The sequence below is a fragment of the Hipposideros armiger genome, unplaced genomic scaffold (assembly GCF_001890085.2).
Source record: "Hipposideros armiger isolate ML-2016 unplaced genomic scaffold, ASM189008v1 scaffold_15, whole genome shotgun sequence".
NCBI classification, from domain to species: Eukaryota; Metazoa; Chordata; class Mammalia; order Chiroptera; family Hipposideridae; genus Hipposideros; species Hipposideros armiger.
Window position 1 is genome coordinate 3,898,235 of NW_017731365.1, and position 17,926 is coordinate 3,916,160.

The 17,926-nt window shown below is 56.6% G+C and overlaps 1 protein-coding gene across 2 annotated transcripts in view; it reads left to right on the forward strand.

The window, feature by feature from the left end:
- UNC5B (unc-5 netrin receptor B) overlaps positions 1-17,456 on the forward strand; it is an 82,364-nt gene extending 64,908 nt beyond the window's left edge. Inside the window, exons 3-17 of one of the 2 annotated variants that reach the window (XM_019625317.1) lie at positions 3,239-3,382; positions 3,877-3,980; positions 5,289-5,469; positions 6,204-6,371; positions 7,129-7,293; positions 7,528-7,560; positions 9,439-9,633; positions 9,947-10,336; positions 10,989-11,076; positions 11,893-12,061; positions 12,192-12,425; positions 13,861-14,010; positions 14,643-14,807; positions 15,672-15,853; positions 16,621-17,456. In XM_019625317.1, coding sequence (XP_019480862.1) covers positions 3,239-3,382; positions 3,877-3,980; positions 5,289-5,469; positions 6,204-6,371; positions 7,129-7,293; positions 7,528-7,560; positions 9,439-9,633; positions 9,947-10,336; positions 10,989-11,076; positions 11,893-12,061; positions 12,192-12,425; positions 13,861-14,010; positions 14,643-14,807; positions 15,672-15,853; positions 16,621-16,786 — 2,534 coding nt within the window. In that variant the 3' untranslated portion in view covers positions 16,787-17,456. The remainder of the gene's footprint in view (positions 1-3,238; positions 3,383-3,876; positions 3,981-5,288; positions 5,470-6,203; positions 6,372-7,128; positions 7,294-7,527; positions 7,561-9,438; positions 9,634-9,946; positions 10,337-10,988; positions 11,077-11,892; positions 12,062-12,191; positions 12,426-13,860; positions 14,011-14,642; positions 14,808-15,671; positions 15,854-16,620) is intronic. The other variant, XM_019625327.1, reaches the window with a different exon arrangement.
- The last annotated feature ends 470 nt before the right edge of the window (positions 17,457-17,926 follow it).

The window sequence follows — 17,926 nt, forward strand, 5'->3', positions numbered from 1 at the left end:
TTTATGTGTTTTCCACTCCCCCCTCTCCCCATCTCTCCCACTTTTATTCTTTCTTTTTCTTTCTCCTGCCTTCTCTCAGCCTCACTGTCTCTCGCCCCTGACATTCTCTCACTCTCTCCTTTCTTCTTCCTCCAACTTCTGTTTTTCTATGAAAACTCACACATTTTAGAACCACCCAGGGTTAAAACTAGACCCCCATAATGTACTTAATGCCACTGAACTAAAAATGGTTAGAATGGTAAGTTTTATGTATATTTTACCAAACTTTTAAAAATAGATTTGGGAGTCTCATTCTCACCCAAAATCTAAAAATAAAAAAAGATGTTTTAAAAGAAAATGTATATACCCTACCCTAGCTGTGTGACCCTGGGGAATGTACTCATCCTCTCTGAGCTCGCGCCTCTCTTTGTAAACTGGGATGTTGACAGAAGGTCCCGGTGAGGATGGAACAAAGTGGTGCCCGCACGGCGCTGAACACAGTGCCAGGACTCAGCAGGCGCTCCATAAATGCTGTTTCCTCCATCCTCTTTCTGGGTTTTTCTTGTCCTCTTTCTCTGGAAACGGCCTTACTTGTCTGTTCCCCTGAGTTCCTGTGGCTTGTGTCAGAGGCCAGCCATAGGGATCCGCAGAGCAAGGGGGCAGTGTACCCTGCTAGGGACTCTCTCAGACCCTGCAGCTATTAGTAGTAGTAACAGTGGGGTTCTTACACCCCTGTTACTAGGCACACAAGCCCTGCCAGTCCTAGAAATTGGGGCACTGTTGTCCCCATTAGCTACAAAGAATGGACAGTGATCGTACGGGCCACTCCCTTGGCATCAGTGTGGCTAGTTCCTCCCGAGCCTCCGGCTCCCCACTCCCGGCCCTTTACAAGGCCCTGAAAATACAGAGGATGACGGCTTTGGGCCAGGAGAGGTGGGACAGGCCAGCGCACCAGCTCACACCTGGTTGAGGCAGGCAGCCTAGCCCTGTGTCCTGGCCTAGACACCACCTGCAACATGACCACCACGCAGGGGAGAACGCCTGGTGCTGGGGCCCAAGTCTGCGAGACCCAGGGCCCCATCCTCCTCCTCTCTGCCTGCTGGGACCATTGCCAAGTTGTTGAGCCCCCCAGGGTGATCATTTCCCTCTGTCCAACTAGTGGGTGCTGCTGAAGCCTTCTGTATGGCTGGCCCCTTGAGAGGAATCACTCTTCTAGGCTCACCACCTGGAAAATAAGGGACCCTGCGCTCCTGGCCCAGGCCATGCAGCATTGCTAGTGGGGCCAGCACTCCAGGCAGCCTCTGCGAGCAGGCAGAACCCCCCACCCACCCCCGAGGCAGCCTCTTCCCTCCTGGTGCTCCCTGATAGCAGACCCCAGCCCCCCTCCCATTTAGATTGCTGGTCCTCAGGAGGGGTTCTCATTGTCTGGGCTCCTGGGGCAAGCCCCCCACCTCCCCACACATACACCATGATGCAGGAGAATTAAAGCAATGAGATCATTGGAAGAGGTCCAGACAGGCCTCATGTGTTAGGGGACAGAGTTCTAACCTGGGCAAGACACCAACAGAGCCTATCGCGGCTTTGCTGGCTACTTGCTATGGGGCTTTGGGTCTGCAGCCTGCCCTCTCTGAATCTCAGTTTCTCCAGATGTAAGTGGGGGACTGGATGAGATCCAAATGACCTGCCAGAGTTGGTTTGTGCCCACTTTGAGCTGCATGCTGTTGGAGAGTAACTGCCATGACTCATTTAAACTGAGTGTCTTGGGCCGGCCAAGTGGCTCAGTTGGTTAAGAGCTCGCTCAAGAGTTTGAGCTCTGAGCAACAGTGGTTCGATTCCCGGTTCGAGCTGAGCAGCTGCTGAGCTGCCAACAGGTGGCAGAATGGCTCAGCTTAAAAAATAAATAAATAAATAAATAAATAAATAAATAAATAATAAACTGAGTGTCTTATGATGATGAGGGAACTGAAGCTCAGAGAGACTAAGTAATTAGTGAAGGTCACACAGCTTAGGGAGTGTGAGTGAGGCCTGGATTCAAACCTGTCCATCTGTCTGGCCCTATGCTTAATGACCATGTTGTAGCACCACAGTGACTATAGTGGACAATCCTGCCCTCAAGGGGCTTATCAGAACCCATGTGCAACCATGAAAGGGTGAGCTTCATGGCAAGGAGGAGCAGCTTTAGGAATCCTGAGACAGAGGAGTCAGGGAGGGCTTCCTGGAAGAGGAAGCCTCACAGCCCCCCCACAAGTTTTGGGGAGGCGCTTAGGATGAACACCCTGATTCAGGAGGGCTCACTCTCCTCCTGAGCATAGAAGCTTTCGTCAAGGGAGAATTGGCAGAAGAGTGAGTGATTCCTTCTCTCACTAGTGGGTACAGTTATCCAGGGAGGCCCCCAGGCCCTGGCAAGGAACCACTGAGTGGAGAGGGGCCTCCCCTAGCTCCAGCCCCATGAGCCACGACCAGGGAGAAGCCTCTTCAGATACTTTGCTGAGCTTCTTCTCTGGGCTTCAGCAGTAAAGAGGGCAAAGCCCTTCCTCATTCTACTGCAAGAGAGAGACCATTAATACATGAATACATCAATAAATAATACAGTTTCACATAATGGTCAGTGCTCACATGGTCAGTGAAGGAATCAGGCTGGACAGGAATGATAACTGCAGTGGTGGGAGCACTGAGTGGTACTTGAGAGCTGGTGAGAGTGGGCTGGGGTCAGGCAGGGGGTGCCTCCCTCTGGAAGTGAGGCCCAGCTCAAAGCTGCCTGGGAATTCCCTGGAGACAGAAAGGACAGAAGAAGGTTCCAAGCAGGGGTCTGGATGTGCAAAGGCCCTTTGGCTAGAGGGGCAGAGGGGACATGAGGGACTAGAAGATGCCGGTGAGCCTGCAGTGATTCGATCGTGCAGGGCTGGGGCCCAGGTGGAGGGCCTGGGTCTTAACGCTGAGAGTCCTGAGGGCATAACCAGGGCATTGACTTGCCATCTGTCTGTTTTGAAGAGCACATACTGGCTGCAGGGTGGAAGGTGGATTGGATGGGAGCAGAGGGCTTGTGCTAGCCGTTGCAATTTCCAGGTGTGCTGCAGTGGTGGCTAGGGTCAGGGTGAAGGCAGGAGAGATGAGAAAACTAGGTAGATGTAAATGAGAGGCATTTGGCGGACGAGCCAACAGGATCGGGGGTTGGAGAGGGGAGAGGTGTCACGGTACCCTGTCCTGTGTCCTATGTCCTCAGACGTGCCTTCTGACGGCATCTCTCTCCTCGTCCCAGGCATGCACGTGCGCGAGGTGCAGATTGAGGTGTCTCGGCAACAGGTGGAGGAGCTGTTCGGGCTGGAGGATTACTGGTGCCAGTGCGTGGCCTGGAGCTCTGCGGGCACCACCAAGAGTCGCCGGGCCTACGTCCGCATTGCATGTACGCCGCCCTGACACCCCCACTCCGTTCCCCGGGCCCTTGACCCTCCCCTGTGGATCCTGGAGAGGGAACTCCACATCTGTGGGGGCATATGGCTGAAGGCGCCCACCACAGAGACATCGAGGCTCATGGATGCCAGCTCAGAGAGGACTTCTAGACCTAGAGCCTGGGCCACCTCTGGTCCCCAGATCGCTAATGGCCTGTTTCCACCTACTATTAAATATAAGAAAAGCTGCCAGCTTCCTCACCATCCCAGGCCACCATAAGCTTAGGTTCTGAAAGTCAGGGAGGGAACCCTGCTCCTGAAACCCCACCTGGTAAGGCCCGCACTTTGGAGAAGAGGCTATATTCCCCAGGTAAAGGCCAGGGGTCCCCATGAACGTTCCCTGGGTGTACACTGCCACCTAGTGGCTATCATGGGGGACTTCAGTCTCCAGCTCTGCCTGACTGGCGTCCTTCCTGATGGTGCCTTGGGACCCTCTCCCTTCTCCCAGACCTGCGGAAGAACTTCGATCAGGAGCCTCTAGGCAAGGAAGTACCCCTGGACCACGAGGTTCTCCTGCAGTGCCGCCCACCAGAGGGGGTGCCTGTGGCTGAGGTGAGCAGGGACGTGGGGAACGCTAGACATGGCCGAGGCCAGCCAGGCATGGTGTTTACGACCAGCCATGATGCCTCAGCCTCCCAGAGCCTCCCGTTTCACAGAGAAAGGAACTGCAACCTCCCAAAAATCAGCACATGCCAGACCCCAGCTGGGCCCTCTGTAGGCATAACCCCACGAGATGGGGTATTGCTGGGGCAGGAACCCCCGAGGCTCCTTGGGTAGGCTCCAGGCTCAGTTTCCTTCAAGGCAAGTGGCCGTATACACTATCTCTCCCTGCCCTACGCAGAGCCCAAAGCCCAGCTTTATGGACAACAAAGGGTCTCCGGATACATGTCTTTAAGTGTGTATTCACCCACAAGCTGGCCCCCCCTTCCCCTTACCACATAGCCTTTGCATCCCTTGCAATGCCCACCTGTCCCCTCACTCCCCCTGCTGTGCTCCAGACATGCTGCCTCTCCCAATCCCCGTGCTAGTAGTCAGAGTAGAGCATGGCGCACAGCTCACGGGTGCCAGCAGAACAGGGATTGTGGAAGGTGGAATCCTGCATTCCCCCACTTCGTGCTGTGGTGTCTATCAGAGCCATTCTGTCCCCATAGCAGGGAGCAGCAGGTGCTTATCCGAGGACCCCCATAGCTGGCTGGGCAGGCTGGAATAGATGTGCTGACCTCTGACTTCTGACCTCTTGTCCTGGGGTCAGCCCATGCCCTCATCTGCAAAATGCACTCAGACAGACAGACACCCTGTATGATAGCTACCGCTCATTGAGCACTCGGCACGCTGGTCTTCATAGTAACCCTGCAAGGTGGATGTCGTCGTCCCATCTTATGGCTGGGAAAATAGCGCTGGGAGGGGTAAAGCAGTTACCCTGGGTGACCCAACTAGTGAGTGCAGAGCTGGGATTTGAACCCAGGGACCATGTTAATCGCCTGCCAGGCCTCTCGCCCTAGCTGAGGGTGTCGGATGAAGGAGTTACGATGAAGGCTTGTGCTACCAGCTAACACTTACTTTGTACTTACTGTGAGCGGGGCATTGCGCTCCACACTTGCCGTATGCTAACTCCTTCAGTCCTCACAGCAGCCCTGCGGGGAAGATGCTATTAAATGGGGGGTGGTTGTGTTAACCACTGCGTTCCTTAGCGTCCAGGCCCGTGGAGGCCCTGCCTCACAGTGTCACCACTGTAGGTGGACGTGGACAGTTGCTGTCCTGTTCATAATCAGACCTCCCTCTCCCTCCAGCGAGGGCCCACTTCCCGGGATGCAGGGGAGCAGGCCCGGGGTCCTCATGCCCTCCACCCCGTTCCTCCAGGTGGAATGGCTCAAGAACGAGGACATCATCGACCCCACGCAGGACACCAACTTCCTGATCACCATTGACCACAACCTCATCATTCGCCAGGCCCGCCTGTCGGATACCGCCAACTACACCTGCATCGCCAAGAATATCGTGGCCAAGCGCCGGAGCACCACGGCCACCATCATTGTCTATGGTGAGGCCTGGGGTGGGTGTGTGCATGGCCGAGGGAGTGGGGAGATCCCAGGACTAGATGGCCCACCTGACCCGCCCTACCCAGGAGGCCAGCATGGAGAGGATGAGGCCCAGAGAGGGGAAGTGCCTTCCCCAAGGTCACAGAGCAAAGCTAGTGGTCAAGCACCCCTGGGCCCCCAGTCAGGAGCACTCATCCCTTCTCAGGCCCTTTGCCTGTCCCTGAAGGAGAAGACCCGGTTCTCTCAGAGTCAGAGCTGGGGCAAGGCCTGCTTGGCATCCCCATACCCAAGCCCGTTGTCCTAGCACAGTTAGGGAACTGCTGGCCAGGCCCGTAGGCTGTTCCTTGTTGTTCCCTGCTATCCCTTTGGGTGGGAGGAAGGGCAGAGCCACGGCTGAGATGACTCCAATATTGTAGAAAGAGCCCCTGTACTGGGTTCCATTCCCAGGTTCGCCGTCACTCATGGGGTGACCCTGGGTAAGTGTCAGGCCTCTCTGAGCCTTCATTTGCCGTTATACCATGGGGGGAGGAGAATAGACTGTGCCCGCGCAGGTCTCCTCTGGTGCTGATGGTTAGAGCCCAGGCCTGCCCGTTGGTACCTGAGTCCCCAGCCCTGCAGGCAGGAGGGGTCCAAGTAGGAATGGCCAGGCTTCAGCGGAGAGTCCCTGTCGGGTGGGGGTGGGGGACCCATGGGTTGCAGAGCCAGGCCAACAGGGTGACACCCACTGCCCCTGCAGTGAACGGCGGCTGGTCCAGCTGGGCAGAGTGGTCGCCCTGCTCCAACCGCTGTGGCCGTGGCTGGCAGAAGCGCACACGGACCTGCACCAACCCCACCCCACTCAACGGAGGAGCCTTCTGTGAGGGCCAGGCCTTCCAGAAGACTGCCTGCACCACCGTGTGCCCAGGTAAGGCTGCTGGCCACGTGGCATCCTGTCCAGGTGCAGGCGCACACCCAGCCTCTAGCCCTCCCTTCTGTGTAGTGGTGTCTACCAGATCCAGGGCAGCCATTCTGTCCCCATAGTGAGGAGCAGCAGGTGCTCATCCCGGGACCCCTGTAGCTGGCTGAGCAGGCTGGAATAGATGCTGTGACCTCTGACCTCCTATTCTTGCCTGGGCTGCTGGAGAGATGGAGACAGATGCTTTGAGCTGCGGTCTGAGGGGTGGGCTCTTCTGCCCTCCAAGCTGAGGGTTCTCATTGTCAGCCCCCTGAGCCAGGGTCCCAGAGCTGCCCGGAGCCAGGGAGTCTGCGCTCCTGCACTTGACCATCAGGCACACCTTGGCCGCTGACCCTAACCCTCTATCAGTCCTCTTCTCCTTTTGTCTTTGACTCTGCATCTCCATCTATTTGTCCTTGCATGTCTGGCTGTGTGCTCTCTTGGGTCACATGTTTGCGTGAGCGGTGTGGTGTTTTCACCCTGGGTTTGTGTCCTTGTGTGTACACCTGTGCATTGGGTTGTAACTGTGTGAGTGACCTTATGTATCCACTCATGTTCTCTTTTCCCACCTGGTACACTTGACTCTGCATTGATGTGAGGCGCTGGGATACGGCGTGGATTTCTCAGTGTGGCCTGCGTGGTACATTGCAGTGTTCCGTGCACATAACTGCGGGTGTGTGTGTGTGTGTGTGTGTGTTCCCATGCGCTATGTGCTGTGCTCCTACAGTGGACGGAGCATGGACAGAGTGGAGCAAGTGGTCGGCCTGTAGCACCGAGTGTGCCCACTGGCGCAGCCGTGAGTGCATGGCACCCCCACCCCAGAACGGAGGCCGAGACTGCAGCGGGACTCTGCTTGACTCCAAGAACTGCACCGATGGACTGTGTATGCAAAGTGAGTACTCAGGAAGGCGGGGCCCAGGGCAGGCGGGGCCTCTGGAGCCAGATAAGGAACCTCCCCGGCCCACCCCCAGGCCTCACTCAGTGCCCAGCCTGCCATGGCGCAGCCCCTTGGGGCCTATGCCCACCCACCATATTTATCATTTCATCAGCACCGTTCCCCATCACCTCCTCTACCACCTTTCCCTGCCACCTGTGTCATTGTCTTTCCCTTTATTTCCCTCGACAGATAAGAAAACTCTAAGTGACCCCAAAAGCCACCGTAAGTCCCATTTCATGGCTGTCTTCTTTCCTTTGGGGTTCTCCTTGGCTGGCTTTTCCAGGGTGTGGGGGGCAGGGCAGGAGGAGTGGAAAGTGCCTCCCCATCAACGGTCCATGGGGTTCCCGGGACCTGACACGTGCATGTCACGGCCTCCATCACATAGACTGGCAGACCCTTGGCTGACTGAAAGGCCCTAGGGCATCATCCTGACTCTCCCGTTAGAAGAAAACTAGTCTCAGAGAGAAGGGACTTTATCCCAGGGTCCAGCTAGGGTTTGAACTGCACTGTTTTTGTGGCCAGAGCTGTTGCTCTTAGCCCCACCCCCTTGGCCTTCCTCTCTGGGACGGGGCCAGTGGGAGGCCATTCCGGGGCCCCTCACTGTACCCCAGCAGCTGGGCCAAAGCTTTCAAAGTTCTCCGGGTCGCCTGCTGTCCCGTGTCAGCCCTGAGGGGCTCAGCCTTCAGCCCCCAGAGGCTGCTGTGCTCTCACACTAGAGCAATAAAGCTGCTTGCTTGGGCAGATTGGCCTGTGGTAATTAAACCACAATTTCCAAATAATTCTGGAATCATAAAATCGGCAGTGAGGCCCTTGGCCTAGCTCACTGGGCGATTAGGCTGGGGACTGATTAGAAATTGTAACTCCCCAGATCAGTGGCCCCTCTTGGTTAGTGAGGAGATCAGGAGGCAGAGCCCAACCTGGGGAGCCCAGCTCGGAGGGCCACTGAGGCAAGGTGGGGGCCAGAAGGAAGCAGAGGTGGGCAGGCCTCGTGCCCGACCTTGCTGAGACTCAGGCTCACCCAGGGGCATGGGGCCTGCAGGGGTCCAGGTAGGGAAAGCAGGCCTGTCTCGCCGAGGGCCCCAGGGAGGGGAGAAAGTGCACAGGTGCTACCTGGAGCCCCCGCAGGAAGCGAAGGGACGAGCAGCTGCCTTGGCTCTACCTGTGTGTCCCATGTGGCAGCCACTAGCCACGTGGGACTATTCAAACCTACATTTACCTCAATTAAAATGAAATGCATTTTAAAATTTAGTTCCTAAGTCTCACCAGCCCTGTTTCAGTTGTTTACTAGCCGCGTGTGGCTGGTAAGTCGTGGAACAGCCTCAGACACAGCGTGTTTCCGTCACCGTAGACAGTGCTTCTGGACAGCCCTGCTCTAGACCCTGAGTCTTGACCCCAATCCCCTCCTGCCTGGCCTCGTGCGTGGTGTTATCTCCAGCTGGGTAGCAGCCTTCCTGCCCTCCCCCACCAGAACGGGGTGTCCTCTAGCCCCGTAGCCTGCCTGGGGGAGGGGAGCGTAGCCAAGGATTGCCCCCCTGCGCCCCTTCCTTTCTCTCCACCTGCTCACCTCCTCTCCACGCCATTGCCCTGCACCCCATTGCCCTGCACCCCATTACCCTGCTCCTGCTCCCCATGCTGTCCCTCTGCGTCCACCTCCCACCATGGTCGGCACAGAATGGGGGGTGGGGGCGGGTCTGAGCAGCCACTTGCAGAACTGGGCTCCCTGGTCCCCTGGGGATTGCTGCGAGCTGCAAGTGAGACGCTGGCTTTAATCCCAGCTCTGACAGGACAGTCTGTGGCCCTGGTGACTGTACCACAGCAGTGAGCAGCGAGTTACCCTTGGGCGTGACTAGGAGTCACTTTGCCTCTCCTTGAGGGGAGCAGGACAGGGGTTTTGAGACCCTTTTACTTACAGAGACTGGTGCTCAGAGAGGTTCAAGGCTTGCATGAGGTCACCAGCCTGTTGTGACAGGGCTCAGACTAGAATCCAGGGTCTGTCCCAGGCCCTGCCCCTCCCCAGGGCCCCCCCACCCTGGCCTCCCTGGCTCTCCCAGGGCCTAGGTCTCTGCATCTGCCCCTCACTCGGCCCTCCTGTCCCTGCAGTCCTGGAGTCCTCAGGGGATGTGGCGCTGTACGCCGGCCTCGCAGTGTCCGTCCTCGTGGTGGTGGCCGTCCTTATGGTGGTGGGGGTGGTGGTGTACCGCCGCAACTGCCGAGACTCGGACACCGACATCACCGACTCGTCCGCCGCCCTCACTGGAGGCTTCCACCCTGTCAACTTCAAGACTGCAAGACCCAGTAAGGACCTGGGAACGCCTGAGCTGGTGGGTGGGGGCAGGGCACCCAGCGGGGCGTGGCAGCCAGCCAGATCAGAGTGGGGGGCTCTTGACTCCCTCCCAGGGTTTTTCCAGAGTTTGTTCTAGAGATATGGTATGGATTAGAGAGACCCAGTAAAAGAGAGAAGTAGCCCAGGCTGGTGAGTCCCCGAAGCCTTTCCCAGCTGGACATTTGAGTGGGGTTTTGCAATGGGGGGCTCCTGGCAGGAGGAGAATGTGTGACTGGGCCCATGAGGCATGGCTGGGTCTGACTGTTGCCCCCACCGCCCCTGCAGACCACCCGCAGCTCCTGCACCCCTCTGTGCCCCCGGACCTCACAGCCAGTGCCGGCATCTACCGCGGGCCTGTGTATGCCCTGCAGGACTCGGCCGACAAGATCCCCATGACCAACTCGCCCCTGCTGGACCCCCTTCCCAGCCTCAAGATCAAGGTCTATAACTCCAACACCACCGGCTCCGTGTCAGGCCTGACAGACAGGGCCGACCTGCTGGGGGTTCTGCCGCCAGGCACGTACCCTGGCGATTTCTCCCGGGATGCCCACTTCCTGCACCTGCGCAGCGCCAGCCTTGGCTCCCAGCAGCTCCTGGGCCTGCCCCGGGACCCGGGGAGCAGCGTCAGTGGCACCTTGGGCTGCCTGGGCGGAAGGCTCAGCATCCCCGGCACAGGTGGGTCCCTCTCTGCTTGCCCGTCAGCCTGACTTCGGTACCCCCTCTCCGGACAGCCCAGCACCGCCCAGCAGAAGGCAGGCCTTCCCTGATCCCGATTCACGGGTGGGGAAAGTGAAGCCCAGGGGAAGATGTGACCATAAAATAGAAGGCCTGGAACCAGGCCTCCTCTGCCTCTCTGGGGCTGGGGAACCTTAGCCTAGCCACTCTGTAAACCTCAGTTCTCTGTTAAGTGGGGAAGAATACCCCGTGTCGTTCACCAAATCTACGGTGCTGTCTGGGTTCTAGCAGCAGAAAGGGCAGGCATGCCCGTCTCATGTTCCAAAGCCAGCAGTGAGCAGTTACCCAGTGTCATAGCCAAGGCTAGAGACAGTGCTGGGACCTGCAGACGCCAGGCCTTTGCCCCATCTCTGCACGGCATCTCAGTGCCAAAGGCCCCTGTGGCAGCAACAAGCCTCTGTGGTCAGTGGACTGGCCTCTCCTTGCACGTGGCTCCCAGACCTTCTCTCTCCCACCCCTTGCTGGTAACCACCTGGAGCTCAGGGGATGTCTTTCTCTCCCTGCCCCAAGCTGGGGACCAAGCCCTCCGTCCCCCATTCTAAGTTCCTGGACTCCCTCCAGCCCCTCTCTGCTGACCGTCCTCTCCCCTTAGGGGTCAGCCTGCTGGTGCCCAATGGAGCCATCCCCCAGGGCAAGTTCTACGAGATGTACCTCCTTCTCAACAAGGCAGAAAACACCCTGTGAGTAGAAACACCCCCGCCCAGCCCAGGCTGCCCCCCTTCACTTCCTCTGTCTCCCTACTGCCTGCCCACCCTGGGGTCAAATGTCACCTTCTCCCCTTCTAAGCCTGACTCGAAGGCCGGAGTTAGTCCTCCAAGGGAAACACTGATAGATCTCTATGTCCACATCTAAACCAGCACAACAAATCATAGAGCTTGAAAGACAGTTGACAAGCTGGCTATAATATGACAAAAGGCTAATATCCTTACTATGTAAAGAGATGTTAGAGACCAATAAGAAAAATTGAACTTCTCAGTACAAAAATCGGCAAAGGATATGAACAAGTGATTCACACACACACACAATGGCCGATAGGTTTTGAGAAAACATTCAGCCTGATTTGTAGTCAAATAAAGGGTCACTCAAACAGCCATGAGATATTGGGCGTTATTTGCTTCATGAATTTGTAAAGAAGTTTTTGAAAGGATAATACCTCATACTGGCAAAAGCATGGAGCACAGCCCTCCGTGGATGGCATGCTGGTGGGAACGTAGAGCGGTGCCAGCTTTTCAAAGGACAGGTTAGCAACACCTATCACAAGCATTCCAAGGGTGCAAAACCTTTGAAAATATCAGCAAAGATCTGCCTTTGAGAATGTCACAGTGTGGTAGCAAAACTCTGGAAGCAGTCTGAAGGTCTATGTCATTTCTCTGCCTTTCCTTAACCCCCGACTTCTGGGAGCCCCAGGGGTGGGGGGAGAGGTGGGAGTCCAGCACCCATCCGAGCCTAGGCTGAGCTCTCCGGGCCTCCACTCATTGCCTCCCTCCCACCTCCAGCCCACTTTCGGAAGGGACCCAGACAGTACTGAGCCCCTCGGTGACCTGCGGGCCCACGGGCCTCCTGCTTTGCCGCCCCGTCATCCTCACGGTGCCTCACTGTGCCGAGGTCAGTGCTGGCAACTGGATCTTCCAGCTCAAGACCCAGGCCCACCAGGGCCACTGGGAGGTGAGGAGCCGGGGCTGGGCGGCCGGGCTGACTCCCTGAACCCGCCTCCTTTCCACCTGGCCCCACTTGGATGGACCCTTCCAGGGCCTTGACTGGGACCTGTCTGCCCACCCCCACTCTCACCCTGCAGGAGGTGGTGACCCTGGATGAGGAGACCCTGGACACCCCCTGCTACTGCCAGCTGGAGGCCAGGTCCTGCCACATCCTGTTAGACCAGCTGGGCACCTACGTGTTCACGGGTGAGTCCTATTCCCGCTCTGCAGTCAAGCGGCTCCAGCTGGCCATCTGTGCCCCAGCCCTCTGTACCTCCCTGGAGTACAGCCTCAGGGTCTACTGCCTGGAGGACACGCCTGCAGCACTGAAGGTAAGGCCAGGCCCCAGGTACCCACACAGCCCTGGCACACTGTAGGTGCATTACCCCTGACTGGCCAGCTGCATGGTACCTTCTAGTATCCCCTCCTCCCAGGATCATGGCTCCTTCTAGGCACCTCTCCACCACCATCAGCCTCATTCATTCATTCATTCATTCATTCATTCCTCAAACATTGAAATCGCATCAGACTCTCGAGATACAGGGATGAATCGGGCACAAGTCCTGCCCTCGCCAAGCTCCAGGCTAGAGGTGGGAGACAGACAGGGGGGTCACTGACAGTGGCCTTCCAGAAGGCTGAGGGAGCACCAGCCTGGAAGGGGCTTGCAGGGCCTGGCTTGTTGGGGAGGAGTCTGAGAAGGCTTCACAACAGAGGTGATGGGCTCTGAAGGACACGGAGGCGCCTGGACAGAGAAGCTGAAGGTCATTCCAGGAGACAGCAGCCTACGCAAAGGCAGTTGGGTCATTCCATGTGACCAAAGCGTGCAGGGATGTGAGTGTGTGAGGGACAAAGATGGGGCTGTCAGCTTCCCAACGCTCTTGGGGCCGTGCCAAGGAATTTGGAACCTGTCCAGTGAGCAGGGGCATAGACCTGGAGGATACCTGTTTACAGGTGTTCTTTTCCAGCTCCTTTGTCTCTCATAAGACTTGTCTCAAATTCCAAGTTGACGACTGATGCAACAGAGGTGAAAAGGCCTCATGGGAGAGTGAGTGTCTCCTGCAGGGACCACACTGGCCTGAAATTCCACGAGGCCCATAATGAGCGGGAGACCCCTGGGAAATGACCTGGTAGCCTGGCTCTCTTGATACTGGGCATTGGCTAATGTCCAGGTTTGGTCAGAGAATGGACTAGAGATTAAGAGGGAAGTTGCCACATTTTGACATGATGGCATTCTTTGTTTACTCAGTCCCATTCCATCTATCCATCCTTCCATCCAACTTGCTGCCCATCTGTCTATTGTGTATACTCATTCAGGCAACAGTCCATCCAGTCTTTACATATCTATCCATTTATCTTTCCTTCCATCTGTCCTTCTATTTTACACCCATCCATTGGTATATCCATCTATCTGTCCATCTCTATTTATCCATCTGTTTATCCATCCATCTAGCCATCCATTCATCCATCAGTCCATCTGTCCACCCATTCCTGTATAGATCCATTCATACATCCATCCCTCTGTTTGTTCATTCATCCATCCATTCTTCCATTTATTTCTCCATCCATCCATCCATCCATGTATCCACAAGTAAGCCTTCTATGAGCACTTACCAAATGTCCGACCCTGTGCTCAGATGTGTCCCTGCCTTCAGTGTTACAGCCTGGTTCCCTCTGCCAAGTCTGTCCCAACCCCCAAGCTGGTAGCAGGAAAGGGCCCATTGGCTAAGTATGATGGTCTCCCCTCTCCCATTGCCCGCCGGCCCACAGGAGGTGCTGGAGCTGGAGCGGACCCTGGGCGGCTACCTCGTGGAGGAACCAAAACCTCTGCTGTTTAAAGACAGTTACCATAACCTGCGCCTCTCCCTGCACGACATTCCTCATGCCCACTGGAGGAGCAAGCTGCTGGCCAAGTACCAGGTGAGGGCGCGGCCAGAGGAGGGGGAGGGCTGGGGCTGGGGTGGGGGTAGACCTGGGGCTCTGCTCAGGGAAGACCAGTTCCCCCTCCCAGACGCAGGTCCTGCCCCCGCCTCAGCCCTGCAGCCTTGCCCCTCCGTCTCTATCTCCCTCCCACCCCCCTGTTCACACTCCCTTCCAGTCATCCTTAGGCACAGCCCCACATTTTGTGCCGTGGACAGCCACACTCGCACCCCCACCTCTGTCACACACTCCCATGCATAAATGTCTGTCCACATCATCTTCAAAGGGGCCTTACCATCTCTAAGAGCATTCACGTCTGGCCAACTGTCCAAACTTATTTACGATGGTCACGTTCCTCTGCCCCCACCCATCTGTGGCACCACTGAGTCCGTAGGCCTCGCAGCCCCAGGCACACACACACCTTCAGACTTGTGCCTTCTCCTCCTCTTTCTCAGCTGAAGGGCCGTTGACCAGCTCCTCCGCTGCCTGTCTGGGTGGAGAGGCCTGAACTACCCCCCTTAGACGTCCCAGCCCGCCCTGACACAGTCCCCACTACCTGCCTCTGCCTCCGTTCCCCGAGGCCAGGGCAGGCTGGCTTCGCCGCCTCGACGCTGACTCCCCTCCTTCCCCAGGAGATCCCCTTCTGTCACATTTGGAGCGGCAGCCAGAGGGCCCTGCATTGCACCTTCACCCTGGAGAGGCACAGCCTGGCCTCCACGGAGCTCACCTGCAAGATCTGTGTGCGGCAGGTGGAAGGGGAAGGCCAGATATTCCAGCTGCACACCACACTGGCAGAGGTGAGACTGGAGGGCTTGGGGTACAGCATGCAGACCCCCCACACTCCCTCCTTATCTGAGTGGAAACGCCACCTCCCACAAAGGCACGTTCCCCTTACCTCCCAAGTCTGAGCTGAGACATGGTTCCTTTTTGCTGTAACCGCTACCATTTGTTGAGTGCCAGCCCTGTGCTTGGCATGTACTATACACTGGGCGCCATGGATTCTCTCCCTATATCTTCACGGCCGCCAGGGAGACAGATGCAGTGAGCCCCACCTGGGAGATGAGAAAGTAGGTTTCAGGGAGGACAGGGACCATCAATCTTGTATCATCAGGTCATTGCTTGGCCCAAGCACCAGCTCTCTACCACTGTAAATCCAGATTGAGGTTCACAAAAGCCAGGCCACCGAGGGGGACAGTGCTAGACCTGCTGGCAATGCAGTGTAAAGAGCACTGGATATAGGTCTAGCCCCAGCTCTGCCACTAACTTGGCATGTGACCGTGGGTAAGTCGCTTCCCTAGTCTAGATCTTGTTCTCCACGTGTGTAAAAGTGGGTCCTTGTGGATTAGACTGTGGCTGAGGCCCCTCGTGGCTTCGTAGTCACGAGGCTGCATTAGCGCTCACCCTAGGCAGTACATTCGTACTTCAGTGTGGTCTAGCCCCTGAGGGCTGGGGGTCGGGCACACAGCCGTGGCCCTCGGGAGCTGGACCCTCCAGGGGAGAAGGTCTTTGAGCAGCGAGAGCCTGCCCAGGGCAGGACATGGGAGTGATTGGAGCCTCCATGAGCTCATGGTTTCAAGTCAGAAAGGCTGGAGAAGCAGATACCCAGCACCATGCATGGGGGAGCCCTCTGCCCCTCTCACCCTTGCCCCCTGCCCTTCCAGACGCCTGCTGGTTCCCTGGATGCCCTCTGCTCTGCCCCTAGCAGCACGGTCACCACCCAGCTGGGACCCTATGCCTTCAAGATCCCGCTGTCCATCCGCCAGAAAATATGCAACAGCCTGGATGCCCCCAACTCACGGGGCAATGACTGGCGCCTGTTGGCGAAGAAGCTTTCCATGGACCGGTGAGTGTTGGCACAGGCCTGGCCCACCCAAACAACAGCCCACTCCCACCTCCCTTTCGGGTGTGCTAAGTCTGAGGAGCCTGTTGCTTGAGAAGCATCATGCTCAGACCACTGGCCTGTGACATTCAGATAAAGCCAGAAACCTGCTGGGTGTGAGCGCCATCAGCACCCCAGTGCTCGGGACAGAGCAGGTGCTCTGGAAATGCTTGCTCAGTGACAGAAGACATCTCAGTGTCAGAACTTTTCTGGAGAACTTAAAATGCTGGATAAAGACAGTGGCAATAATAATCATGATTATGGTGTTCTACTCATTGAGAAACCATTTAATAAACCTGCATTGAGCAGATGCCACGTATAAGACATCTTGCTAGAAATGGGTGGGTTTACAGAGATGTCTACGGCTTTCTTCCCGCTCTCAGGAGAGTGCATGGGGCAAGGTCCGCAGGGGATAAAGGTGGGAGGGAGAAAGAATGGAGTGCTGGATTTCGACAGTCTCTCCTGGGGCCAGTGTTTGTCAATGATAAGATGGTGAATAATGATGAGCAACACAGTTTTCATTTTGGAGATGAGGAGACTATAAAGCTCAGAGAGGTGTGGCGACTTGCCCAGGGCCACACAGCCTGCAAACAGAGGGGCTAGGATTCAGGCCCAGGATTGTGGGACCCCAGAGTCCAGAGTCCCACCACCTCCTCATGCTCCCTCCACACCCAGACTTCTGGGAGGTGCTGAGCTTTTGGGTAGCCCAGTCTCCTTCTTCCCTCCACCAGGTACCTGAACTACTTTGCCACCAAAGCAAGCCCCACGGGTGTGATCCTGGACCTCTGGGAAGCTCTGCAGCAGGATGACGGAGACCTCAACAGCCTGGCGAGTGCCTTGGAGGAGATGGGCAAGAGTGAGATGCTGGTGGCCATGGCCACCGACGGGGACTGCTGAGCTGCCCCAGACTGCGGGCTGGGAGGGGCTGGCAGGAGGCAGGTGCAGGGAGGCCCGGGCAGCCTCCCGTGGGGCAGTTCAGCCTCTGACGCCCCCCAGCTCACAGCCGGAGTCGCCCCTCCTCTGCTTCCCTTGCCCTACCCTCAGACCACGACCAGCCTTAGGAAATCCGTGTGCTCTGGTGTCAGGAGGACCTGGTGTTCCTTCTCCACCCGCTGCTGTCTCGCCTGGCCTCAGACCTCCATGCGGAAACTGGAGTGGGGCCGGAGCCTCTGGAAGCAGTTAGGGGAGCAAGGAGATGGCCCTCCCTCCACCCCCACCTCCATCCGCAGCCCTGGGACCTCTGGGTTAAGTTTGTTTTCGTTTCATTCTTCATTTTCTTCCTCAGCTATTGATTTCTCCCTCCTCCCTAAGCTCCCTCTCTTCACACTATTTTCCTCTTTGAAGAGTGAAGTACAATTCAGACAAACAGCTTTCTCCTGTCCAGAAGCGAAAAGGAAAAGAAAAAGAAAGCTTCAGACTGCTAGTCAGTCTCATAGAAGAAGAAAAACACCAAAACCACAAGGGAAAAGAAAAACCCAGTTTCTTAGGAAACGCAAATGATTTATTATCCAGATATTTGGATAAGTCCTTTTTAAGAAAAAAAAAAAAGAAAATGAAAAACAACACACAAAAAAATAGAAAACTCTTTTCTTGAGTGTGGATGCGTGTGGACGTGCTCATGGTTCTGGCCAAGAGCAGGTGTGTGCATGTGTGTGTGTGCGTGTGAGAGAGAGAATCGGAGAGAGACTGAACAGGGGACACTGGTAATGATTCCATCTTACACTAAACTCTTACAAGGCCTCAGCCTCCCCAATGGTACAGGGTCAGATGGGGTTTTAGCCGAGCTACAGTGTTTCCCTCTGAAATCTTAAGCAGATGTTGAATCTCTAGAGCCACGGAGCCTGGAGCTTCGGAGTGGGGTGTAGTCCTCCACCCCCCGCCCCCACGGCCCCAGGCAGACGCCCCCCACAGGCTCCTCTAGGCCTGGGAAGCCAGATTAAGAGGCCTTGGGATGGAAAATATGGGCAGTCCAGGGCAGGCCAGCTCTGTGCCAGGGAGACTGTTTGCAGTGCCATGGTCTGGCGGCTCCTGGAGAGA